The sequence below is a fragment of the Crassostrea angulata genome, chromosome 3, assembly GCF_025612915.1.
Source record: "Crassostrea angulata isolate pt1a10 chromosome 3, ASM2561291v2, whole genome shotgun sequence".
In the NCBI taxonomy this organism is placed as follows: Eukaryota; Metazoa; Mollusca; class Bivalvia; order Ostreida; family Ostreidae; genus Magallana; species Magallana angulata.
In genome coordinates, this window is record NC_069113.1 from 39,001,051 (window position 1) to 39,028,933 (window position 27,883).

Below are 27,883 nucleotides of genomic sequence, written 5' to 3' on the forward strand. Positions count from 1 at the left end.
AAAAAAAAAATCGTAGAAGCCTGTCACCTTCCTTGAAGCAAGTTAAGAACCAGGGGCTCTTTTCTGAATGCCAAAAAAAAGTAAATGATAACATAAAGTCTGTATGTGACATCACTTTACAAGCAAATGAACATAATGAATCACTTATTAACATTTATCTGCAGGGGGCCAGGCAAGATAACAGGGATACACAGGATAACAGTTGTATAATAAAGCAAACTTATTTCATGCTAGTCTTAATAGTTAACAGAATGTTGGTGAGGGCTACAACTCCAAACAGCTAACGCTACAGGCCTGCCTCTATACACAGGAAAGTGAATCAAGTCAAACAAAAACAACTACAAACAAGACATATTTTGAAAAATAATAATAACTAGCTGCTCTGTTGATTATTATTTGCACAACAATTTTTAGTTAATAGTAAGCGAAAACCTTTAAATAATCACTTATTTGAAAATAACAGAATCATTCAATAGAAGTTTTAACAACATCTGTACATACTGTGAAATTAGGTGCTATACATAATGCAAAGGTACATGGTAAAGGCAGGTTTTTATGTATTAAATTTGTGATAACAGAAAAGTTCCGCAAAAGTGAATATTTCTGACCCTACTCTAAAGACACATCCGTTAAGATGTTAATGAAGACATCGATACTGCACATGTCCCAGAATACATGGTATGAATCTAAATCCCCTACAACTAGTCTTCCTCCTAATTATGCTAATTCTGGCCATTGAAGAAGAGGACATTTCTCAGACATGACATCCTTCATGGCACTTGCTGAATGAAATACACCACAGTTTATGACAAATCTTCACTCGAGAAATTCGCAATATAAGCACAACACAAAAACCATCTAAAATGCCCCTTTAATATGATCAACCTTTCAACGCTCAGACCATATATTCATTGGTCCAAACTGCAGGTACAACTGCTCCAATGGGAGAGCGACAGTGACATAATGAAGACAGGGCAACCTTAGCGAGACATTAAAATGGACTACACACAATACACATATATCCTTTCATGAAAACTGTTTACAATATTTGATTTAATGTAATCTGTTTAAAAAGATTTTTTCCTATATAAACAAAGTATACAAAAATGTTAATACGAATAAATTAAAAACTCCAGTTTTTAAAACTACATCCCCTTTCAACACTTTTAAAAAGTTTAAACGATAATCCAAAACCTCCATTTCTGCAAGTCTTTCTCCGAGATTCAATTGTTCAATAGAAAAAAGTCCTAGATTTGTAGTGTAGTTCTATTTCTTCTTCAGTGTAAGGAAGCCTGCTTTCTTCTTCTTCCCCTCTTTCTCCCCCTCCACACGAGCAGGAAGAGTCATAGATTTGGAGGGAACACTTGTGCCTTCCGCTCCAGTCACTGAATTCACTTTCTGAATCCACAAGTCCATTTCTCCCTAAACAATGAAAGAAAAATATATTCCATTTGATGTAATGTTTTCCAAAAGAGGTAAAAGAATATTTTCCTCCTCAGTCAGTCCTTTCCGCAAGAATATACATGTTAATATAATATGCATATATTAAGGATTTCAATATAATCTGTACTATTTCAATTGACAAAATAATCAGTTAATTGTACACAGAATAGTTTTGAATTCAGTTTACTATTCAAAGTATGATTTTAAATTCTTACGTCATCCTTTGCATGGAATAGATATTCTCCTCCGTTGGTGAGCTTGAGTCGGAACACATGAGGACGTTTGGTGTAGTCGGTGGCCCTGCTACACGCGGCTCCTGACAAGTTTATTGGCTGTTCATGGTGAATCAAACTACCAGGATCCTAGCAAAACACAAAACACAGTTTGTTTACATCTCTCTGATTTCGTTAAAACATTTGTAAGAATGTGATAGAAATTGTTGTAAAATCATTGTTGCTGTACTTCACCATTTATGTTTATCTTATCTTTTAATAGGTTCTTTAGTGATTCTTTCTCATAAATGAATTAAATGTTTTGTTCATGTACCACATACGTAAGGATCTTACCTGTTTGGCAATTTTCTTGTCTTTGTAACAAGACAACAAGTTTCCATTCAGTACAACATACACCTTATCCCAAGATCTGCGAATTGAACACATCACACAGTCAGTTCACACAATCTCAATGCATGTTTATGGTACGACTTTATCCTTTTTTAACATGAGCAATTGTTTACCTGTTATGTGCCTTTTTATTCTCATGCTCCCAGTCATGTTTCCTTGTAAGAGTTCCCTCGTGACGGATAGACTCAGCACTAGTGGATGGCAATTCTACAAACACAAGTCAAATCTCAGTCTAACATCTATTACATTTCATCAGTAAATCAAAATGAAAAAGAGCCAAAAAAAAATCATTCATCATACTACATTTCAAAGAGTATCATGATAAATAAAATAAACTTGAAACTAGCAAAATAGTATAACAAATGAATGATATTAGTAAAGAATTTTAAGCTGTTAACAGTAATACATATAAATAAGATAAATATACGTATAAATAGATATAAATATATAACAAATAATCATCTGGCAACACGAGTAGTGTATGCAGCACTGCGCTTTCTGTACCTTGAAGGACAATCACATCCGTTTTGCTACGGCCCCTGTCGCGCTTTCGAGAAAACAGTTTCCGAAAGGGAGAGAGAGAACGAGACCGACTCTTGTCTTTGGCTAGTGGAAACAATTAGAGTTTTATTTTTGCAAGTAGAATCTGACTCCATACAAACCGTACCCAATTTCATTCCACTAAAGTCTAAACCAGTCATCCAACCAAATAAAAACCTATATACATTGGAATACATGATCAACTTCCACCTTATCATTTGACGAAGAAAACATTTATTTTACCATCTCAACCAAGAAGGAAATAAACTGCAGGGATATGCTATTTATGTGGACATTTTGCTCATACAAAATGTTAATGCATTCATTGTAACATTGAACCACAAACTGAAAACTACCCATTTACTTGAACTTGAAGGCAACTGATTGATACTGCAAACCAAAGGGAAAAAAAGCCTTTATTGAAATGGGCAACAGAAATAAAGGGGTAGGTAACCCAGGTACAAGAAATACATGTATGTAATCTTTAAGTGAAAAACTATGGTGTTTATAAATACAAAAATATATGATATTACAGTACATAAACTTATATTACTTTCAGCATTTTGCAAAAATTTACATTAATCATTTATGATGATTAATCAAGATTATTCCTTAAAAATTCATTGCTAATCTTCTACCTTAATAATAAGATTCTAGGAGATTATCAAAACCTTTAAATAGCTATAGTACAAATATATATATATATAATGTAAGCTATGTAAATGGCACAGATAGCTTTCTAATGTAGTACATAGAGAACCTAAAGCTTGGGTACAAAGCAGAAGCTGCCTTTCTTACTAGACATGGACAAGTCATACGGACTGAGGCGAGCCATCTCAGCCCCGCGTAAAGGCTCCCGTGTTATTTCACTCAACTGTTCCCGTCCAATTGGTTTTTTACCTCGGGGGAAGTCAGTTGGCCTACCCTCAGGCACTTCTGTAAACAGGTTAGTAACTACTTGTGACTATAATCAACTTCATGCTACATCATGACATTGAAACGATTACTATTTACATGCACATCAACTTTCACATGCCACACACAATCTATAAGCTGTAAGTGTACAAAAGGTTATTCTGTTTCCATGTTTATGATGATGATGATGAGGCATTCTCCGATACATGATGCTGTGATATGACCTCTCCGATTGAAATGAGAGCGATATAGAGTTATGAGATCCCTGTTTGATATGAGAACGATGCAGAGATGAGGGTACATTCTGTGACCTTGACCTACTTGAGGTGGACGGTGGTGACTCTCCTTTACTGGGTCGCGGCCTCGGTGTGGGCCGGTCCGCCCGCGACTCTGGTGCACTCGAACTCTCAGAGGCCTGCTCGTTATTCGAGTCCGTACTAAAGGCTGAATCATCTAAGGATGAGTTATCTAACGACACAAAAACACAAATACATGCAGACAAACTAAACAAAATAACCATAACCAAAACACAGTCTACTGATAATCTGTCACTGTTTTTTACTTAATACATGTATTCTTTTTCTCAAGATATATTTGTAATGATTTTTCACTTTATGGGTACTGTATTTAAACAGTGACAGATTACCCCCAAAAATAACAGAACTCTGCTTTGCTGGAAGTTAAAATTTTGATTCTCCCTTTCCAAAATCAGAGTAACTTGCACATGATAAATGGAACAATCAAAATTTTTTATCAAAATCCCCTTATTCTTCTGCCAAAAACATTGAATCAAGATTTTAAACTTATCCAGCAATGAACAAATTAAAATAAATAAAACAATTATCTAAATATCAGTTTTGATTAGTAAACAAACAAAACAATGGTATTAAAATGATAGATGCTGTTGTGAAACTAGATAAGAAGAAGTGAATCCATGCATGAGAAATGATTTAAATGCACTGAATCAATAAGGAAATCAGCTTTAATTTCTAGCTCTTTCTATATTCATTATCAAAGTGAATGTGCGAAATTCATATTAGAATCTTTCAGTTTATATTTTGAGAAGAAAATGAGTTGGTTATTTTTTTTTTTTTTTTATTTATTCCAATAATATCTGATTTGAGGATTATTAAAATCATTATTACATCATCACTCAAAATTCATATTCACTGAAAAAAATTTATGAATGAGAGGGAGAACATTAGTGAATTTACACATGGATGAAAGCAGGATGCATATTAGTTCTACAAGAAGCCCCTGAGCAAGCAGTCTGTAATCAATGCGGCAATTTATCAATGAGTGAAGATATAAGTTTGTATGTGGCAATGACTGATGTGTCTGGTTATTATGACTCCAAACCCAAACTGTATACAGTGTAAAGAATCAAGTCTAATCACCTCGGCGTTTTGGTTTGGGTAGTGTGTGTGATCCATCTTCTGACGCCCCTGTATTGAAATGAACAGCTAATATTCATTCACTGATACATTAGAGTAAAGCTATGTCATGCTTACAATACTGAGAAAATAATTCACATCAAGAGCAAAAATGGAAAAGAAAGTCAAGCTTTTATAGAAAACGTTGTTCTAAACATATACACTTGTACATGAACATTTAGAGAAATATTCTGACAATGCTTATACAAGAACAAATAAGCTAGAAACTGAAAAATTTGTTGTGACATTCATTCAGCAACAAAAACTAGAAAAAAGAAATTACATGGATACAAGAACCAAGCCTTCATTTGGCTGCACTACATGTAATAAGAAAACCTATTCTGCTGAGCCTCAACCTGACATTTTTCTCCTCTGCGCTGTACCTGAAAGAGATTATTAGTATTCTGTTGCTACCCACCTCCTTGAGGTTCCTCTGTTGAGGTTGAGGCACCCTGTACCGCCTCGGCCTGTTGAGGCGTCTCCTGGACAGGGACCTGGATTGACTCGACAACCTCTGGTTCTGGAGTAGGTCTACAATCAGATACAAATTCATACTGTACTGTAAACACAGACTTAACAAGCACACAAGTTTAATCACTATTACAATCTAATTACAGCTTACAAAAACAAGTACATGTATACAGTCTGATTCAATACTTACGGTTTTTCTGGTGGTAAGAACTCTGCTATTAATTGCCTACGTTTCTCTTCTCTTTCTTTAACAATATCTATTTGCTCTTCGGTTTGTTTCTTTTGCTCTTTTATTTCAAACTATGTAAATAAAAAACATTCCAATTTAGAGAATTTTATGTACCTACACACTGAGCATAACAGTATCAATTTGCTTTCAACAAATCTAGTCACTTACTGTTGTCAATTTTTCTAATGCTGTAAATCTTTCTTCTTGTGTTGCCGCCGACTTTTCGAAAGCTTCATGTTTCTTGATTAAGTTTTCTACTGCATCAAGAGTGTCCTACAAAAAATGACCAGCAAATTAGTTTAGAAATATAATATGAACTACATCAACATTCAATGATAAAAGCATTAGCCAATTAACTTACCCCGTAGTCGTGGTTGTGTAGGTAAGGTTCTTGAGCCATCAACCAAGCCTCTGCTACAGAAGCATCTCTGGCAAACTGGTAGATCTCTAGGACTGTAAAATTCAAACATTTACCATTACAATTGGGGTTTTCTCCAATGACAATTTGAACAGAAATGTGAGTAACTGTTACTTTTCAAGACTGAATTCTCAGACAACTAAGCTTAACACTAACAAATTAACTTAACACAGATAATACACATGTATTTGTTCTCTAGCCTTAAATTTGTTTCTACTAACAGATCAACAAGTTTACAGAGTGATGAGACCTGTACATGATGAGACTCTGTGGCAGACTTACTGAGCTTGAGGTGCTCCCATCGGTCGGCCCACTGGTCAGTCATGTCCTGTCTCTCCGTTGTCAGCTGTATCAGCTTCTCTCTCACCTGTAAAACACAAAACACAATTTCAATCCATGGACAATTACTTAGGCTCAGAATGCATAACAAAGAGTTCAATCTATGATGTACTAAAAGGTTAAAAGACTTGATACATGTACTTACTTCATCAGATCTATAGTGATTCCTTTCCAGTAAGGCTTTGCCCAAGTTAATACAAATAGCAAAGTTTTCTTCTCTTGCATCAATTTCTGCCTTCAGACTTTGGTGGTTGTTGATGAGCAAATCAACACCAGAGACATCCCTGTTTTAAAATAAAAATAACAAATTAAAATCCAACCTCATAAAAATACATGTTTTGCAACAAATATCATATAGATCAACATGATGTTAAATAATCCATTTTGTACCTTGGCTTCTCATGTGATTTCATCTGTCTTATGATGTCATCCATCCAGAGAATGAGGTCACGGACCATGTTAAAGAACTTGAACAGGTCGTGGGCATCGGCTAGCTTGATTCGCCTTGAGTTGACCATCAGGTTCAGGTTCTTCCAGGCATCCACCACCTCCGCCTCACGGTTCTGAATCTCAGCCTTCTTGTCACCGGCATAACCAGTCTGTAGTCGACCAGAGTCCTCCTGTATGGCTTGGACCTAGAAATACAAACTCACAGATCTAAACTCCTATAACAAAGCAAAATTACAGCTTTAGGTGTGTCAATAATTGAGGAATGGAAAATAATTTTTCTAATTTTAATTTATTTCATCCTATCAATGCCTACTTGAACTCCAAGAGTGACAAGGTCGTTTTCAAAGTTGTTGTGTTTTCTTTGAAGAGCAGCAACACTCTGTGCATCTCTGCCCAGTTCATCAGGAATATAGTTCTTCTTTTCCTACAAACAATGTAATGGTAAAAAGGTTGTCAAACATTTCAAGGTAAAGCCACACAGTCATTAACTTCATCATCCAGAGGAAGCATACCAGTATTCTCTCCAAGATGTCTTTACAATCATGGTAGAATTTGTGCAGTTCCCAGGAAGACTGAAGCATTTGTGTTCTGGTGTCCATTAACTCTAACAGATCATTCCAAGCTTCATTGAGATTGTCCTTCCATTCAGCAATCTGGGCCGAGTCTGAATGGTCGGCCATGATGAGGGCATCACAGTTGTCGTTAGCAGCGGTCACTCGCTCGGTTCCTATGCTCTCTGTCTCCCGAGCAAACTCCCTGAACCTGTCTTGTAACATCTGCAACATACAAGAAACGGTGTTAAAAAATATCTTTATTTTATAAATCAATAAGACAGAGTGATATTAAAATATACTTCATATTTTATTGCTTTGTACTCCAAAGCTTTTTTATTCTGATGCTTTGTACTTACACAGACATGTTCGAAGTCAGCACCGAGTTCGTGAGATCCTGCCACCAATTCCTTCTCTGCGATCCACTGCATGATGTCATCAATTTCACGGTTCAGTACATAGAGCTTGAGCACTTCCTCCAGCTTGCTCTTCCTCTCGTTAGACAGATCCTTCAGACCAGCATACAGCTTGTCTACCTGGGACTGCCTGACAGCTATCTGGTCACTGTAAGGGAGAGACAAAAGGTGTTGTTAATATAAATTAAGTTTAAGAATGTGTTGTTTTTAACTGTTTTGAATGTTAGTTGACAACTGATTTTGGAAAATTTAGCAAACAAGAAGTCCTTACCTCTCTGGATGTTCATCAGCGATCAGATTCCTGCTCCTCTCACCCAGCTGTCGCACAATATCAGCGTAGTCAACGACAGCATTCTCCAGAGCCTGGTGTTTCTTCAGGAAGTTCTGAGCCCCGATCTCATCCTTCGCTCTCTCCTCTCCCAACATGTACAGCTCCTGTTCACTCATCCAGGCCTCAGCCTCAGAGGCATCGTAATAATACTGTAAATACATCATTACTAATGTAAACATCAACAAACATTACAACAATACCGTATATTTTGCAAAGATGAAGCAAACTTATTAATTTTTGTTTGATTTGGAAAGATTTTTATAGGACATAATAGAATTTTTGTGAAGTTTATATCTTGAAATAAAGAAAAGATTAAAAAAAATGCAAAACAAAACTATCATTTGAAAAATTGTCGATAAAAACAATAAATCAACAACTTCACAAAGACATATATGGTGCAATTCTGTGATACACCCACCTGTTGTGCTGTGTCGGACAGTTTGAGCCGATCGTCGCGCTTTATAATGGCTGCACGCAGGTCATTCCACATCTTCATTAGCTCGTCAATGAGGGCGGTGAACTCCTCGGACTGAGGGTGCCTCTCATCTATCAGCTGCTGGCCTACTTCTACTACACTGAATATCCTTGGCTCATGGTTCTCTATCTCAGTTTGTAACGACTGAAACAAAGGTTCACAAGTTAAAAATCTATCTCTCTTATCTACATAAACTTAGGAAACCTCAGATTTGTTGGTTACACAGCTACAAATGTATCTAGTTACAGAATGGAGTAATCATTTAATGGTTGGTTTGTAAGCTTACATGGTTCTTCTTAGTCAGAAGTTGAACACTAAGAAGACTGTTTCCGAAACTATTAGAAGTAGCGAGGGGCATCTTCTCACTGATCCACAACTTCTCATCCTCCACGTCTCTCACAAACTGGTGGATTCTCTTCACCTTCTCCAACTGTTCTCGCCTCTTGATCAGCGGCTCTTGAATCTTGGAGAATCTGGGGATAAAAATTTACGAATTAAAGAATAATTTATTCTATACCAAACTTTGTAAGAAAGTTCTGAGAAAATTGTGCTTCATTTTCTCGACAAGCCAAATATCTATAAAGCTCTGTCTAACAATCTCTGATTCAATGTGAGAATCTGACTGCTGTGTTCCCTTACCTTTCTGCCACGAGGGCCTTCCTTGCCTCAATCATGGACTCCTGGTGTGGATCTACCTTCCTCAGAATGACGGCTTGTTCATCCAGCTCTGCTACCTGTCCTTCTTTAATCTTCATCTGAGACTCCAGTTGCTGGTGAATTATACAGAAACATAAAATAAATGATTGACATTTCCTCTCATCTATGACAAAATTAAGAACTGACCACCAATTTGAATGAAGCTTGCTTTTGCTTACATGTTGTTTCTGCATAAGAAGGTTGACGGTGGTCAGATCTCTAGCGCCTTCCTCTGCTGTGATAATCTGTGTCTCCAGCTGTTCTATCCATCCGTCGATGTCATCACAGCTCTGCTGGTAGATCACTGCACGGTTGGCATCAAACAACCTCTCAGCCTTGGACTTGGTTGTTCCTTCTAGTTCGTCCCACTGCTCTTGCAAGCTCGAAAGAATAGGTGCAATTTGTTCTCTGCATTCTGGTTTCTCTTGCATTAAACCTTCACCAGACTGCAACCACAAAAAATACACAGATTTGAAAATAGTTAATTCAGTCTACATATAGCACAATCAATCTACAAATGAAACATTAATAAACAAACAAAATTGTTTTCAGAGAAAGATGGAGACAAGTCTTACCTGCATGAGACGCTGCAAGCGCTCCTTGTTGGCAGCAATTTCTCTTTCGAAAGCTTGATGGCGCAGATACTTGCTGTGCAAGTTCTTAGCATCACGGTAGGTTTCATCCTGTGCTGCTGCCATCTTGTCATGCAGCCAGTCTCGAAGCTGAAAGTCAAATTAGAGGTTACAAAAATGTAGGTAGCAAAAGCAAAATGACATCACAAGACATAATTACCATATCTCAAACTATTTGAGAAAAGAAAATGTGGGGGTAATGCTTTTTATTGACTCTTAAAAAAAAATGTTTATTGCTCATATTCAAAAGCTATTGACACTTGACTTTCTAAGAATTTTTTGTTTCAAGAAAGCTTGTGAAATAATATTAACATGTATTATACCTCATCACATTCCTGCAAGAATTGCTGCAAGAGCAGTTGGTCCTTCAGACGCTCAAGTTGTTCATACGCTCTCTGTCGGTTCACATCACGTCTGTAAGACAGTTATGTAACAAATTAGGATCTCTGAAAGTTTCTCCACATCAAACAATGACAGACAAAGAACAAGTCAACAAGGGGACTCGACATACCTCTCACTGATGTTCTCTGCTTTCTTGTGAACCTTGTCAGCAGCATAGTGTTGGTCCTCAATGAGGCGGTTAGCAAACTGCAGAACTGCGTTGATCTTCTCATCATTAGCATCCGTGGTGGTTATGAATGCCTCGTGGGCTTTGATCAAGTTCTCTGCTGCTTCCAGAGTGTTCTGATAAACAAGGCACATAATTACCAGTAATCACAAAAATTTGGAAAGATGGAAAAATACTGAAATCTTCAATAAAAAGACATTTACTACTACTGAAGAACACAGAATCACTATTCAGTGTCAGTTTGTCTCTCAAAATCTTGACTACATGCATTGAACATAAGGTTAAAAAGAAAGGCCATAAAATCTATTTAAATCTTTTACTTTTATCACAACTTTCAACTTTGACATAAATAGATGAGTTTATTTTTACTGGGACTTATAAAAAGATCTTGTTCATTTCTCTAACATCTGTTTTTCTAAGTGCTCATTGATTTATTGGAATATCAAGTGTGCTGTATGATTTGAAAAAAAATCTAAAGCATATCTGGTTATATACTGGTATACAATTTTATAAATAATGTAAGTTTAGCCTCTGATATTAATATACAAGTTGTACAATCTGGTCATAAAAATCATTTCTTTGACAAAAATATACATGTATTTAAAGTGCAAAAATTATGATTAGATATCCCAAATTCCAGATTAATGACTGTTTACCTACAAACTACACATTACCTAATTATAAACCTCTGAAATAAGTGACAGGTTAATTGAAATGCTTGTTTCTCTTTCTGGGATTTATTTGAAAACCAACAGAAATAGTACATGATAAATAACTGTGTTTTTGAGGAGGAACATCTTGTAACCCTCTTTAATGAGCTGTAACATCTTCCACAACTCAATTAATCAGCTGCCAGAATGACATAAACAAGTCCCCCTACCAGATGTTAATATGCTTTTCTCCCTATATCAAACTATGGTATAACATTTGCTGGACCTCTTAACACTGAATCCTGTAAAAGATTCTTAAGGTTGCTGTAACTTTTTGTTTTCTTTTAAGTTTCATTACTATACAATAAAAAAATATCTAGACAAACAGTACATGCCAATTCAAGCAAAAAAGATTAATGTACAACAGTTAGAAGACACATCAATATTATTGTCCAGAACTAGATATTTTAATCTTCACGTTATCATGTTAAAGCAAAACTAAGATTGTTTATGTATTCATACTTTTTCATAAAACACAAGAAAAACCACAACATCTACCTTCCTATCAAAATAAAACAAAATACCACCAAAAGGTAAAAGGCTTATCATCTACATTGAAAGGAGAATCTGATTTAACTCTAACAAAGAACTTAAAAGTGGATTTGGGGACACAGGTCACAAAGCTGATGTCATACAGAAAATAATTTCCTGGTTGAAATGATTTCCTGTCTGACTGCAAGGTGTGCAAAATGAGAAGAAATAAAAAAAATGGGACAAAAATAAAGGTTTATCCATCAGACACGCACAGCAATTGACACAACCAATGGAACAACATTACCTGTTTATCAAGAAGTCCCAAAGAAGACTAGAGGAAACATGACATAACACATTACCAATGAAAACACTTGACCGCTGTGTCGATGTCAGCCATTTGATTCACATGACACACTATCAAACATGCTGGCTAGATGTGCATTTTCATTCTGTGCATTTGCATTCAATATTTAAATATTCAGAGTGCATGAAAAAATTGAAAAGTTTGTAATCCATTTTTTTTTTTTGGCTATCTACTTTGAATGCTATGAATATTATTTTTAAAAATACAGTATTTATATAACAGATTGAAGTATATGAGAAAAAGATGAGATTCATATGCATGGAAATGCATGCAATATGGAATGTGCAATCATGATTTCAAGAATTAGTGCTATAGAACGAAACAATACATACCGGCACTTCCTCCTTTGACAAGAAGTTTTCTTGTTGGTTAAGCAACACCTCGGCCTGTTTTGCATCTCTCAAGTACATCTGTAAGACAATCATGATTTAATATGTGCATTTGATAACAAAGTATACCTCAAATCAACATTTTATTTATGGCTTACATAGAATATGTACATTGTTCATGTTTAAGTATTAAAATTCACTTAAGCAAAAGTAAATACTAAATGAACCAACCTGTAGGTTTAAGCTCTGAGAGAGCAACTGTTGTCTGTTTTCCCACATCTGAAGTAATTCCTCCCATCCACTGTCCAGAGCTTGTAATCTCTGTGGAAATCAGGACAAAACAAAACATATATTTGGTAAACACTCACACATTTTCATGAAATATCTCAGATCATTGTTTTAAGTCATAAAAGATATACAAGACTCAAGTAGAAAGTTTGTATACCTGGCGCAGAAACATGTACTGGGGGTCTTCTTGTCCCTCAGTGACCTTATCTCCGAAGTCCTTCATCTTGGCATACTCAGGGGCGTAGGCGTCGATCTCGTCCTTCAGCTGCTGGTGCTGGTTGAGCAGCTTCTCGGCATCAGCCAGACTGTTGGGGATGTCTTCTGAGGCCACCGTGGTCTGAGTACGAGACAGCCATTGCTGGAAGTGATCCAAGTTTCCAAGGAAACGCTGTAATTCTCCAGCCTCTCCAAGTTTCTCATCTCTCTCCCTCAGCTAAAAAAATTGATTTTTATGTGAACCTTGAAATTCTAAATCCCCTTCAAAAATGTGAATCTTTAACATTCTTCCATGCATAATAAAGTCAAGGACAAACATATCAAGAGCTCACCATGTCCTTGAGATCCATCCAGACATTGTTAATCTCCGCAATCTTCTCTCGGATGATTTGAGCTTCCTCAGGCTTGGTATCTTGCAGTTTCTCTGCCTCTCCTTGCAGAGACTCAAGCTACAAAACAAAAACATCATATACAGTGTATTTCACACGATTTTTATATTTCACTTGTACAACGGTCATCTTTTTGTTTTATTTCACTGTTTGATATGGTACATCAGCAGAATTCACCTTAGCCTGGATGGCAGCTAGATCTCTCTCCATTCCACTCAGTCTTCTCTGTAGAGTCATGACACCAGCCAGATCATTACCAAGCTCATCAGTGGACTCAATAACTTTAGCTTTTTCATGGATCCAGCTCTGTCAACATAAACATAAAATTAGTCATCCTACCACATATTGTCCTACAGCTGATTAACAAAATCTAAATCTACACAACTTACAATGGTTTCATTGCACTCAATATGGAAGTTCTGAAGACCATGGGAAATGTTGATCTCTTCCCTCTTCTGGTCAACAAGATCTCGCAAGTTGTTCCAGCTACAACAAACGTAAGGATTTTTAGCTCATTCCACACCACAGTACAACAAACAAACATTGCTTATATCTATGACAGGCATTCCATTTAAGAATAATTGAGCATTGATCAGACTTTACTTTCATTTCACTGACCTTCCATTAAGTTGATTCTGTCTGCTAATAACTTCTGCAGCTCCTGGGTGTTCGATCTGCAGCAGCTGACGGGCCAGCTGGTTGACAACAGCCACCTTGGAGGCAGTAGCATTCATCTCATGCTCGAAACTGTCAAAGCGGTGCTTCATAATGGCAATCTCTTCAATGTCATCAGTGATGATCATGGTGGTCAAGAATTTCTCCTGTTTTCCAAAAAAAATATTTCAACATGTCATAAAAATTACTAAATTGTGCTCAAAATTCAAAATTACCCTGGTTTTTTTTTCAATTTTCAACAACAAAAACAACTCAACACAAACCTTTTCATCTATCCATGTTTCAACACCATCAGCCTCATTGAAGAGTTTGTAGAGGGAAAGGGCATCCAGCAGCCTCTGTTTGCGGAGTTTGGCCAGTTCCAGTAATTCCTGGTAACGGTTGTCAATGCTTCCCAGTCTGTTCTGTATGTCAGGAGATTCTCTGTCCTGTTCTCCCAAGTTGGCAGCTTGTTCATGAAGAGCAGCCAGGGTACTTTCATAGTTCTTCAGCTCATCTGTAACCTCCTGCATAAACAAATGCAAAAATAATTTTATCATTTGATACTGAATGTACAATTCAAAAACTGTCAAGCACATTTACTCAAAAGACCTGAATCTTACCTTGTGTTTTTTCAGTAGAGACTGTACACTGGCCTCATCTTTGCCAACATCTTCACTGGAAACAATGCGGAAGATGTCAAACATCCAGGCATCCACATCGTCAGCATCAGCAAAGAACTACAATGTACAACCAGACAATCAATGAGCAAACCCCCCAAAAGTAAAATTGCATGAAGGAGACATTTATCATCAGTTGATCAAAAATATCAATAGAGACTGTAGATTCAATGGTTGCTAACCTGATAGTAGTCGACTGCTTCATTGAGCCTCTTCTTCCTGAAGGCGGCCAGGTCAATGAGACTCTCCCATTTCTGGTTGATCTCATCAATCCTCTCCTGGATCTTCTCTGCTCCAAAGTTTCCGGCAGTAATGAGATCGTAACCAACCTGCAGCACTGACTGTAGATGTGTGTGTCGTGCTGTCATCTCATCCTCCATTTGCTGTAAATAGCAAAAATATAAACTTCACTTTCTATGTTCTAACTACTGAGTGGACAATTTCTGTCCTCTTATCTTAAATCAGAAAAGTATTCATTCCAAAAGTAAAAGTATATAAAATCATCTGTAATGTTAAAATCACTATCTATCTACATGAAAATCAACTCCTGAATTATACTTATCTTAGACCTGATGGATAATAAAATAAATACTACAGCTTTCCTTAAACAAATTCTACCTTTTGTTTGTTGAGCAGCAGATGGACACTGGTGAGATCGCGGCCCAGGTCGGGCGAGGACATGAGCTGTTCCTTCTCCTTGATCCAGCCCTCCTCGTCCGCCATGTCCCAGTAGAACTGCCACAGTTTGCGCGAGTCCTCCAGTCTGTCCCTCCTCTCAGCCGCCAGTCGAACAAGCTCTTCATAAGCATCCTCCAAGGTCTTCATGCGGTCACGCACAACTTTAGGATCTGCTGGGTGGTAGCCTTTAAAACAGTAATTTGAAGTAAAACTTTACTGCTTAATAATTCAATAATACCATGGTAAACTTGAAACTGTTTCCTTTTCCCAAACATATATCAATTACATGTTAAATTTTTTTAACAAAATCAGTTAAAAATGGTTTTTACCTCCAGCCTCCACAGCATCCCCATCCACAAACTTCATGGCTGAGGTGTTGACGGTCTTGACACGTTCTCCCAGGACGTGGATATCTGCCTCCAGTAGACTGTGCTTCTGTAGCAGGTCCTCCACACTCATTAAGTGTTTACCATAGTCTTCAGACATCAGGCGAGCCTATGAACAAAACAACATATAAAATCATGCAAATCCAAAACTAGATGAAGAAAATTTTATAAATGCTCAAATAGCACTAGAGTTTAAACTTTTATAGAATACAATATGTAGCACTAAAGTTTAAAGTTTTACCTTAATTTCTTCCATCCAGTCCAAGATGTACAACATTTCTTGGAAGATCTTTTGTAGACTAAGGGACATTTCTAGTCTCATACGTCTAGCTCTCAGAAGTTCCAGTAAATAGTTCCACAGCCGTATGACATTGTCTTTCCTACAACACAGTAAAAAGGAATCATTACTCATGAATTACATGTAAACAATTCAATACATACACATACCATATGTATGTAGATTCCAAAACTTTATCATAATTTATTATCACACCTTGCAGTGATCCTCTCAACGTCATGGTATTTCTCCTGTTCAAGTTCAAAACACACAGACACCACAGCCTGGACTCTCTCCTCGTATGCATTGATGTCGGTCTCGATGGCCTCGTGTTTCTTGGTGGCAGCCTCCACTGCGGGCAGGTCTTCTCCAAAGTTGTCCTGTGACACCAGTCTCTGGTTCTCACTCAGCCAGGTTTCTCTCATGCCAGCCTTTCTGTCGAATCGGGCAGCTAGCTGCTCCAACTTCTCTTGTCTGCAAATGATATTAGAAGAATCAACCACCTGCTCTGATAGTTTGAACTATAAGCAAGAATTTTAATTGGCTTTGCTTTTATCTTTTTGTAATTATGTCCTCTACCTTATAAGTTCCTCTCTGAGGGCCAATTCCCTCTCATGTTCTGCCTTTTCTAGTCTATCCCAAGCTTTATTTATGTCAGAAATCAATTTTCCTTCTTTCGGCAGGTATGGTTTTTGGTTGTTTGCACGCATCTCACTTTGCAGAGTAAACAGCAAAACTTCTAGATTGCCCTTTTCATCAAACCTGTAAAATTAATTGAATGCACAATGAAAAGACATTTTAATTTTAACTCCATCACTTCTAACAAAACATTTACAATTCAAAAACAATTTATCAGTTGACCTTTAACCCAAGCTATTTAAGACTTCAAAGACTGAAAAAAGATATTCCTAATGAATTGCATCCACGGGGAAAAAAGAATGTTGTACTTTTTAGGTTTTTCCTTGGTTCTGTAAGAGTTGAAGGCTGCTAACTGCTGCTGTACACCATACAGGGAATTGGCAAACTGTCGGTCATTCAGGATGACAATGGTTTGTTCGATCCACTCTAGGAGGTCAGAGGTGAAGGTCTCGTAGTCTTGGACTTGTTTATCGGAGTCAAGGGCATGGTCAATAACCTGTAAACCAATAAAGGAACATTAACAACAGTATACACTTAAATCATTATTGTATATAGACAACCTCTTTGATAACCATTGATCTTTCAATCACATTGGTCTCCAATTCTTATCCATAAATTTACTTTTATCATGTTTATCAATGAATATAAAATTTAAAGACAAATGAAAGCTTTATTTGTCCATCTTGGGAATATTGATACCTTTCCAATTCTTTTGCCCTGCACAGATTCTGCCTTCATCTTGGAGAAGTAATGATAATATGTGACAACATAGGTGATGATGGATTTCTCATCCGGGAATTCAACGTTACAATCTGCAAAGGTATAGTACATTCAAAATGTAAGTAGTAGCCTAAGTATGTTCATGTAATACCTATTAACATCATGTCCCCAAAAGGTACATTTAATGTTTCAATATTGAAAAACCATTGAACCATTTTATTGTCATCAATGATATATCAGCAATGGAAATCAACAATGAAATTACAATTCAATTAGCCACTTATACATCTCTAGACTTGAACATGTTTTTTATTGTCTTGGAATATCTGATGACATTTGAGATTTGGCCAGTTTTGATACCCCCCCCCCCTTTTTTTTTGGGGGGGGGGGGGGGGCACTGTCTTGATGATATTAACGGAGATTGTTTGACCCATTTTTTAACAGGGTGACCACTATTGAGTACTGACCTTCTGGATCCAGGAGACGGGTGAGCCCCAGTTTCTCCTCAGCCACTTCAAAAGCATTGTTAAGGTTATACAGAGCATTGGATTTCTGTAGCTTGTCATACTGGATCAAGTCAGGTCTGAAATCAAATACAGTAAAAAACTCAGAATGTTTAACTCAATTCTCTGTTTCATTATATGTTGTTCTGCTGGTAAGCATATGGCAATGTGCACAAATGAATACTTCAAATAAATTTTGAGAAAAAACAGAGAAAACAAAGCAGGATGAACTTTAAACACCTTTCAACAAGTAATCTCTCAAGATCTCTCTCGATATAGAAACATCTACACCCTGGTCCTGGTAGATGTTAGCAAAGAAAACAACTATTCTATTTAGAAAACTGTCTGTGAAACCCCCGATACCTATATACATTGGTTTAATCAATGACAGATGCTTTGTCACATCTACCCCATTCATTGATGCTCAGACATTATCTACCTGGTGGAGACTACAACATAGGTAGACATAGGTATAGCATTACATATCTGTAGGGCTTGGCTGGGAAGGCTATGAATACTGATAAGTTCCCACTGAGTGAGTTTTCAATCCTTGTTGAATGCAATATGAACACGATCACGAGATCGATTCCAGAAAACCGAAAATAAAAGCTGCGGCATCAAGTACCACCAGTTGCCTCATGATGGAACATAACAGAAAAAAAATATGTTTGTGCGATTTATTTTTGTAACAAGTAACAAGAACTGGAAATTCACTTGTTGCGACAAGAGGCAAGTCTTTACACAACACACCCACACAAAACATAACTATCAAGTTAATCACAGGCAGAGAAAGCTATCAATATTGTTGTGAAACTGTTATTGTTAGAATTTACATAACTCATCTATACATACCAACATTAAGTTTATCTAAAATTATTAAAGGGCTGGTCTGTTTTGACAAAATGTTCTGACTCTCAGTCGAGTATTTATAAATAATGTAATCAGTTTTTGTTGGGTAATTTAAACTAAACATTCAAGGTGTTAGCATGCTGTCCCTTGGGTTGTATCCAGCCAGTCAGAGTAAATTGGTCTCTCTGCAGGCCATCAGACATGTAAGCTATCAGATCTTATCAACCCACAGTGTAGAAATGCCTTACTGAGGAAATGTATTCAAGGTCATGCATGTGTACACTCATCCATAATTCTTATTCACATGCATCATCATCAGTCAATAAACCTTAAACCCCCTGAACCTGTTTCATTGCCTGTTTACTCAGATTTAAATGAACAATGACAAATTGTTTTTTTTCCCTTGCAAATGCTTACTTGAAGTAGATATGGGTGTTGGCAAACTGAATAGGAGCCTGAAAGCTGATAATGACTCCGCATGGGTCATTTCACAGCATAAACAATACTGTAACATAAGCTTGAACTGCCATCTGGAATGTGTTATTAAATATCCCAAACCTTTATATTGGGTTAACAAGATAAAAAATATAAACATGTTTTAATCAGGTCAAATGGGAATTCCCTTGACTTCTTATTTCATTTTCACATCCCTTTAAGAATTTTCATGTGCAAATTCTCTTTCCAGAACCACCTTTGCTTCTTTCATTTTCATATCCCTCTCTGATATTTCAACGTGCAATTTTTTCAACTTTACTATTTTTTTTCTTCTTTTTACAGATAACCCAGATAATTGTGAGCTTCAACAAAAAGGCTTGAGAGACAATTCATTGTCTTATAGTCAAGTTCACAATAACATCTCTGGCAAATACCTTCATAACCTGTTACCACAGAAACAGGGGGGTTTACATGGCAAGCTGTAACCCACATTCCAGAGTACCAAACTCTGAGAGGCAGAACACCAGGTGGAAATGATAAACATCTACCTATGGGGAAAACCTCAGAACTTACCATACTACACTCAACATAAAGCCAAAATATATACAATCAGTTTAGACCCATGCAGACCTTGCATCTCTGATATTTGTAACAGTTAAATTGTAATTTGTTCTTATTTTGATCTATAATCCAGATGTGCCAAATGCTGAGTCTATCTTTCTCACTCCAACAAAAACAAGTGCTCCAGATAAGCCACATTCCAAAGATAACACAAGCTGTATAACACATATATTTAGTGCTTGGGAGGGGTCTTTTTATTAATAATTGTATGTGTGTATACTAGCATACAGGCTCCATTTCAAGCACCAAGATTTCATTTCCTTTAAATAGATTTACCCTCGATATTGAGATAACATAGTAACAACATTCAACTGAAAATCATTACACTTGTAAGCATGAAATTAACCTCATTACAATAATGTAGTGTGTAATCTAATTCACAAAAAAATCTCTTGATCTTTCACCTTGGATTGCTAGATTGACTGGTTTATTGACTGAGTCTGAACAAGATTTAGCCTGCAGGGCTTGATTATGACCAGTCGTGAATCACCAGTTACAAGCATCCATTGGCAATCTATTTTTAGCCATACCTCAGCACTTCTACAGAAAATGCAGGAAACCTGCCAAGGTGCAGTCATTACTTTTGTGCAATATCTTGTACACTGATAGACAGACTCAAACTGTGAATGATATTTATACTAGTATATAACCTACAGTGTTCAAAGCAATGCATCCTCCACGAATGATTGCAGAAACAAAATCAATAGCAATGCTCTCTGTCTGAATGGTGTATAATACCCTGAGGCAATATCTAAATTGTTCTTGTTTGGATTCCACTTTTCTACAATGCAACATGACAAGAATAGCAGTGAAGAATGAATTGATCCAGAGTCTACACCCTGTTTTCACTTTACACTTTTTGCTGAAGCACCTCGAACTCCAAACTGTCTAATCTGTTCAATGGGAATGCATTAGTCATAGCTTCAGCCATTTAGTGCTCATTTCCATTGACAGTTTGTTTTGTCTAGAAACTAAAACATCCCTTATCTGCATTCTTCATTTAAATAGAAATTTGGGCAGTTGTTACACAGGATTCAGAAAATGCAACACAGACTGCACACTTCTGATTACTAGGTTTTCATCTATTCTTGATCTTGACAACTAGAGTCCTTGCATTCCTCTACTTAAGAAGAGCATGGTATTCGCTACAGCCAATATATATTACGCTGGCTGACTTAATAATGGATTATCTTAATCACAGCAAATACTGTTATATCTTTTCAAACGACAATTTCCCTGTTATCTTAAGGCATTCTTTCTTGACCTCAGTAATAACTGCTATTTCCCAAGACTACAGTGCAGTATAGGTCTGGGTAATCTGTAAGTATTGATTGGCTGACATGATTCATGAAGCATGTCCACTATACAGTCTGTTGGCTTGGCTACAGATCTTGACACATCATCACTTATAAGAACCTGTACAAGCAAGGCAGCTGTTTTTCCAGTCTTCCAGACTACACACATTGATGGAATCTCAGCCACTTATAATTTTTTCTCTCTTCCATGTTTTGCTTACAGCTTATGCAAACATTTCTAGTTTCCAGAGACTCAAAGGATATATAAGCATTGGAGAAACTTTGAAGGATTTTGAATTTCTAATCAGTTCTATTCTATAAAAGAATAAATTATTTAGTCTACATCTAGACTGATAAAGGGGACATAACTACTGCCTAACCTGTGTTTGTGTATAAGGGCATTGAATGCCAGGCCATCTCTCCAACTTGTTGTGAAGTTACGAACATTAACATTAGGGTATCCCGCAGTCTTCATCTGGCACCAAAGTAACAGAGCATCTTTAGCTGATTTTGTCTCACTGTTGTCAGTTTCTTCCACTGTAATGTCTTGGATCTACAATTACAGTAAATTATGTATGATTAACATTACTTAATTTGCAAGTTCCTAAATGAAACGTTTGGTAATTGAGGAAATAAGTTGTACACATTGTAGTATGGATGAAGTACGATGATTACAAATGCTTGAATATAAAAGGTTCTGAATTTGCATGTGGACATAGATTTGGCATACTAACCTGGAATCTAAGAATGATGGTCCAAATGAGACCCAGTGTGAGACGTGAACTGCCATCCACAATATCATGTGCACCCATGTTCTCAAGGTGCACTTTTTGTTCATGTAAAAACTGTAATGCCTTGTCTACATTTTCCAGACAATGAATCCTCATTTTTCCTTTGGTGGGGCGAGGCTGCAATTAGATGTTAAAATTGTGACAATAGATTTCTTGCAATTGAAAAATCAAAATTGATAATGAACATGAAATTATTAAGGGCAAAGTCATTCATTAAGAAAGTGGAACTGATAATTTGATCGATTTGTACTAAATACAATCAGTTAAGAAACTTGAAAGATATGGATCTCCCTCTAGTTTGATTTGATCTCTACTGAGTTATTTATACACACATATAGATATATACATAAATAACATTATAAGCAATAAGCAAAATCAATATTGGACAATTTGGGTCTTGTCTACAGACAATGAGAGATGAAGAGAAATATTGCCGTAGTTTCCATACCAGTCTTTCCCCAGACAAAATTTCCAGAAGTTTCATGAGCATTTTGCCGTCTCGGAGATCTATGTAGAGGTCCTGAATTCGGCAGCTCATTCGAATTAGGTGCGAGTTCACCCATTTTTGAAATGTCTTCTTCTGTACTGATTCTCGTTCATCTGTAATGTTAATGATGAGAATGCATTTCTATTTTTTCATCTGTTATTCTTTCAATAAAGATAATCTGTTTAGACTAATAAACATAAATGCTTGAAAGAAAACATCTCTAATATTTGTGTGTACTGACTGCACGTAACACACATTATGTATAACTTTTTTCTTGCATAAATACACAAAGGATCGATCATAAACACAGTGTGTTACACACCATCAGAACAACAGCTGGTATTTCCACTCTATTGCATTTCTTTAACCTAGAAGTCCATTCACATGACTGTACACATTTTTACCTGTAAGCTTTTTAATCTTTTTAAAAAATTCCTTTTCTTGTAACTCTGATGTAACATTTGAGGATGTCATTTTCATCCATTCCAACTAACTATATCAAAAGTATTATATCTTTCAGCATGGTTCTGAGGTCAGCTTTCATTAGATTTCATTACATTTGCTATACACAGTTTATTAACAATGGCTGCCATCAATAAACAAGCCATCAGTGGAAAGCCTTTTGACAGGAAATGGCTGGTCTCCTTGCTTCACATCAATTGTAAGATTATTCCCCAGGTTCAGCAATGATGATCATTTCATCATTCAATGAATGAATACACAATTCACAACCGTAACTTGGAACCATGAATTTTCATCAGCGAAACAGTACATCCGTCATTTTATTAACTTTGTTACAAATGAAACAATGACCTTTGTATGTAATTATATTATAATAGTGTATACGGAATGTCATACTAGTGTCTTGTAAAGTGTTTTCATTATTGAGTGAGAAGAACAGCTAGCTTAGACACAATTTCCTTCCTCTGAGCACACAGCAAGGATATTATGCACAACCACTAGGGAAACAATTTGAACAAAGTACTGCTCTCAGCATATTCAGTTGCTAACACTGCAATAGTGTTTTAATTGACTTCCACTGAAAACTTAAACTAAATTGAGAAAAATATGCAAAGAACCTGAACAATTTCATGTAAATTAATGAGATTGTCACTTATTCTTTCCTGGCAAAATTTTTACCAGTACTTTGACAGTTATGTATACAGTTGTAGTAGGTATGACTTAAAACATTCTAAGAGGTTACTGCATATTTTTAAAAGTCTAAATTTCTCAATGAAACAATTATAAGGAATGCTAAAGGAAATAATTTAACTTTAAATCAAAACATAGCCTTTTAAGCCATGTGTAAATTTATCGGTCTGTAATTACAGTACACAGTACAAATGACAGGTCAGTCAATGAACATGACCTGACCTACATTTGTAAAGTTTAAAGCCACGCCAAGTTTATTTGCGCACCTACTTTATGTTCAATAAAACTTTAAACAATGAAGGGAATGAAAAAAAACACCTGCATTATTTGTTTGTTCCAAATCAGGCTCAAATTTTCAAAATTTCTACCACACGAACACTCAAATTCATAAAAAATGTTCATGACACAAAACAGCCAAGTTTTTAATTATAACTCCCATGCTCTTATTTAAGTGTTAATGCTTTCATACTAATATTCAATATAATGTACCTGCTAAAGCCTTGATCCTGGATCTTTCAAAGAGTTTGGAGGAGTTACTTCCCGGATCAAAGTCTTCGTCCATCCCCGACTCCCATCGGACTCCATTACTATACTGCTCTATCTCCGTCATGGCGGCTGTTTAGCCTGGCCACAACTGACCTGGAATACAAAATGCAATTGGTACCGGTAAGTATCAAATTAAAAATCCACAGATATTCACATCAATGCCTTTCTTTTCCTAATGCTTAAAACTAAACAACCGGTTCTCTAAATAATACATTGTTAATTGGCCTGACGAATTGTCATACATTCACATAAATATCATACAAAAAATAAGAGGAATGAACCAATATCTTTCTAAAAGCATTTGATTGATAATATATTTTGCTTTTACAAGTATAAAATCTGAGTAAACTAAAAAGTGACATTTCAGGCATAATAAAATCTTCAGAAATAATCACCTGTGTAGCAAATATTTTAACTTTCTCTTTGCAAAACTCTTTTTGATACCTTTTCAAGTCAACAAGCATACAATTTTGAGTAAACAAATGAGTCACCTTTTCCCCACATGCACAAGGTGCAAGGAATAGTCCCCAATGAAAGTTTAAATGCAGAAATGATCCGTCAACAAGTGTTGTATGGCAGAGAACACAATATTGATCTGCATTTTGTGGATGGTGTAACAGAATGTAATATTACGCCGCTGACAGAAATGTGTTTATGCAGAAAATATGAATTTACATCACAGGCAAGTAATACATGAAGTGGCAGACAATAAAATAACCCCCTAAAAAACCTTTGCAGTTCAACTACTTTTTAAAACATTCTCCCTCTTCCTTCAAGAAGATCATCCGTGTAAAACAGCGGATGCAGTACTTATCCCACTTACAGATCATTTGAATGTAATCTTGCATCCTGTATGCATAACTGCTGATAATTGCCCCTTGAAAAGTGCTACCATTGAAGTAACAATGAGCTATTAAACTAATTTAATCACAATTATGGACCTAGTCTCACAGCCTTCTGGGCCCTGTGATGATAATATGCATATTATGTAACGAGTGTGTGCTGTCTGCTCAGGACAAATGCAAATGATTGTCTGATCATCTGGCTGGATAGATAAAACTGCTCATATATCTAATTGATAACATCAGTCATTCAATATGAAGTCCTTTTTTTATCTGACAAGTACATATAAGATTACGTACTATACTCCACAGTCAAACTCTTAACTTTACAATCCTCTCCCTCTTATCTACTTTTAAATACAATCACAACTCTGCATATTGTAGTAGCAGGTCCTTTTTTTCGAGAACACACTCAAATTACCCTATAAACATATCAATATTCTAATTTGTTTTCATTGAAATTATTTTTGGGTGTATCAGATTCCTCTTCAGTCTTTTTTTTTTTTAAATAAGCATCCAAAACATAAAATATAACTTACTGCTTCAAGGGACTTATCCTTCCAAAATATTGCAGAGGCAAAAACAGAATCTGGGTAATTGACTCTAAACACAAAATCCAATTAACAATTTACATCCAGCTTTTTAGACTAAATCACAAACTATCAGAAGAGAAGAATCTCTCCCTTGAAGCATCCTGAGCAGCAAACACAAGCTCACAGTGTTCACAGAGAGAGGATGAGATAGGGAGGGCTGTGGAGCTAATTACCACCGGGTCAGATTTCACGCTGAGCTCCTGGATGATGCTCCCAACATCTGCAAACAGTATACTACTACACACAAAACACAGTCACCACTAGGCAAATACCTCCAGTGTACAGATAAACACTCCTCTACCATCATTACGACAATGGGCAACAACTTTGAGCCAATAATACCAAGTTATTACCTCAGCATACAGATCTATCATACTGTTTTATCGGAATCTTTGATCAATTATTTCAAGTCAGATAAAAGTGATTCATTCCTCTGAATGTCAGCCAAACTCCTCTGATTCTTGGAGAAGTATCAAAAGTGCAAGCTTACATGAATTAAATAAAACAAGTAATATGTGATGCCAACTCAACAATATAAAATATTGATATAGAGTTATAGACAAAACTGAAACCAGCCAACATCTTCAAATCACCAATTAAAACATTCCTCTCTTATCACTTTGAATCGATGATGGACACTCATCATTAACTAGGACAAATAAATATGAATTTTCCGTTAATCAATCTGTGGTAGCCTGTTTTCAGACTCATTGATTTACCATTATTAAACAAAGGTGCCGCACTAACATTGATCATTTATCTCTGCAATTAGGAACAAAGCAAACCTCCTGCCAGTATAAACTGACTGTTTGTTTTCCCAATAGAGTTCACAAATATCCAAGAACTCCATACAACACTGCATATTTTATGAGTCTTACTTTGCACATTGGAATCTTATACAAAGTAAAACCTATTCAAATAGTTTCAATCTTAAGTCAGTGCAGTTAACCCATTCTGTATACATTGCAACTATACCAAATACTATAGTTCAAGAAGATGGAGCAGGAAATGGAAAGGGGGGGGGGGGGGGGGGGGGGAGTCGTTAAAACGAGCCTGAGAGCAGAGAAGAGAGAATTCATTGATCATTAAACTTAATGAACCAGAAGTTGATGTGTACCTCCTCACTTTCATTGATTATAGTCTGTCCCAAGTTATTGCTTCCATCGCTTTTTGATGATTTTTAATAAAATTACACATACCTGTGAAAGAAGTACAGTTGAAATCGTTAAAAGGAAATATATCTAAGATATCTTCATTGAACAATTATCCCTTTCCACTCAGAAAAATTCACAGGAACGAAAACAGATTCCTTACGGAGATTTATAATGGGGAATGTTTACATCTTCTCTTCATTCGGAATACACTCGGAATACATCGCGCAATTTTTTAACGTTATCATCCAGGCTTAATTATGGCTGTTGCAATGCAAAATCTCCGTAGACTTTCAATTTCGGGATGTGTATTGAAACCTGAGACGGTATAGGGGGCGTTTCAAAACAAATAATCTGGACATTTTTTATATTATTGGATGAACGTTGTTTGAGCACAAAGGTATTTACTATTATTGAAATATCAAGCAAAAAGTGGTGGAAGCAAAAACTCGGGACAGAGTATAACACTTTACAATATAGGGACAAAAATGACATTGATCATTGATAACTTACTTTACCATGTGCCTAATGAAAATGGCACCAGTGTTTTAATCTGTTACTACACATGACGGGTCATTTTCTTCATTGTAACTCATACCGACACTGATAACAAATGACAGAAAAATCTGCAAAAAACAATCTGACCCCCAGGACATCTAACATTGTGAACATTAAAAATTGAAACTAACTTTGACACGCGTTTAACTCAAATTTCATACCATATCAATAATTAAACACACACTATTATCTGCCCTAAATGAATGAGAGTGCACAACAATGTATTATGCAGAAATCGATCGATAATCCTAGAAAAATGGAACCCCAAGATATGACGTTTCAGGCATCAGTATCTGCAAGGTCGTACGAATTACTGTTGAATATTGAAAGCAAGACCAGAAGATTAATTATTTTCCAATCAAAGACGATTAAAAACTTCTTGACTAGTTAAAAAACATTTATAACTTCAATTTCAGTCATTTCTTGTACGCCTTTAATTCTATATTTTGAAGTTCAAATAAAAAGCGAACGCGCCATGTTGAACCGACTTCACACCAAAATACAAGCAGTTGTGAAGTGTTCCAACTTATAAACCCCTCATCTGATCTGAAAATACTTACCGATATCAATAAGTTATATATCTATTTTTCTTTTCTATGTCCTTGAATTAATTCCAATTTTACGGTATCAAAAATGCAAGCTACCGGTCCTGGCTGCTGAAGATTGCGGGAACCCAACCCGGCCGATTTTGTTGTTTAATTATGTAAAATATAGTTCGCCGATAGC

General features: G+C 36.2%; 1 protein-coding gene across 11 annotated transcripts; it reads right to left on the minus strand.

The window, feature by feature from the left end:
• Positions 1-27,873, minus strand: LOC128175507 (spectrin beta chain-like). Of its 11 annotated transcripts, none has more exons than XM_052841165.1 (50): positions 27,718-27,873; positions 23,957-24,106; positions 22,277-22,428; positions 21,772-21,945; positions 21,418-21,590; positions 17,802-17,917; positions 17,314-17,426; positions 16,923-17,110; positions 16,555-16,737; positions 16,192-16,449; positions 15,940-16,078; positions 15,642-15,807; positions 15,253-15,497; positions 14,817-15,017; positions 14,578-14,694; positions 14,239-14,481; positions 13,919-14,121; positions 13,690-13,786; positions 13,478-13,606; positions 13,244-13,360; positions 12,853-13,128; positions 12,639-12,728; positions 12,411-12,488; positions 12,019-12,045; positions 10,474-10,646; positions 10,286-10,376; positions 9,906-10,052; positions 9,510-9,776; positions 9,274-9,404; positions 8,921-9,107; positions 8,578-8,778; positions 8,100-8,308; positions 7,772-7,976; positions 7,374-7,637; positions 7,175-7,285; positions 6,802-7,046; positions 6,557-6,695; positions 6,355-6,439; positions 6,016-6,107; positions 5,823-5,927; positions 5,616-5,725; positions 5,373-5,485; positions 4,919-4,966; positions 3,843-3,989; positions 3,405-3,542; positions 2,571-2,672; positions 2,180-2,273; positions 2,010-2,085; positions 1,659-1,805; positions 1-1,422 (listed from the first exon to the last, which is right to left on the minus strand). In XM_052841165.1, the coding sequence occupies exons 2-50, from the start codon at positions 24,075-24,077 to the stop codon at positions 1,267-1,269; spliced, it is 7,389 nt and encodes a 2,462-aa protein (XP_052697125.1). In that variant the 5' UTR covers positions 24,078-24,106; positions 27,718-27,873; the 3' UTR covers positions 1-1,266. The 11 variants fall into 11 exon arrangements, with proteins under 11 accessions (XP_052697125.1, XP_052697126.1, XP_052697127.1 ...); XM_052841166.1 differs by lacking the exon at positions 27,718-27,873 and adding an exon at positions 25,395-25,949; XM_052841167.1 differs by lacking the exon at positions 27,718-27,873 and adding an exon at positions 24,505-24,672.
• Between the last annotated feature and the right edge of the window lie 10 nt (positions 27,874-27,883).

Excerpts from the sequence above, each read along its gene's own strand:
- LOC128175507 (XM_052841165.1), bottom strand. The coding sequence starts at position 24,077 with ATGACGGAGATAGAGCAGTATAGTAATGGAGTCCGATGGGAGTCGGGG. Across the intron at positions 9,405-9,509 it reads TTCTTATGCAGAAACAACAT|CAACTGGAGTCTCAGATGAA; the intron begins GTAAGCAAAAGC and ends ATAATTCACCAG. Across the intron at positions 4,967-5,372 it reads AACAGAGGAACCTCAAGGAG|GGGCGTCAGAAGATGGATCA; the intron begins GTGGGTAGCAAC and ends ATTTCAATACAG.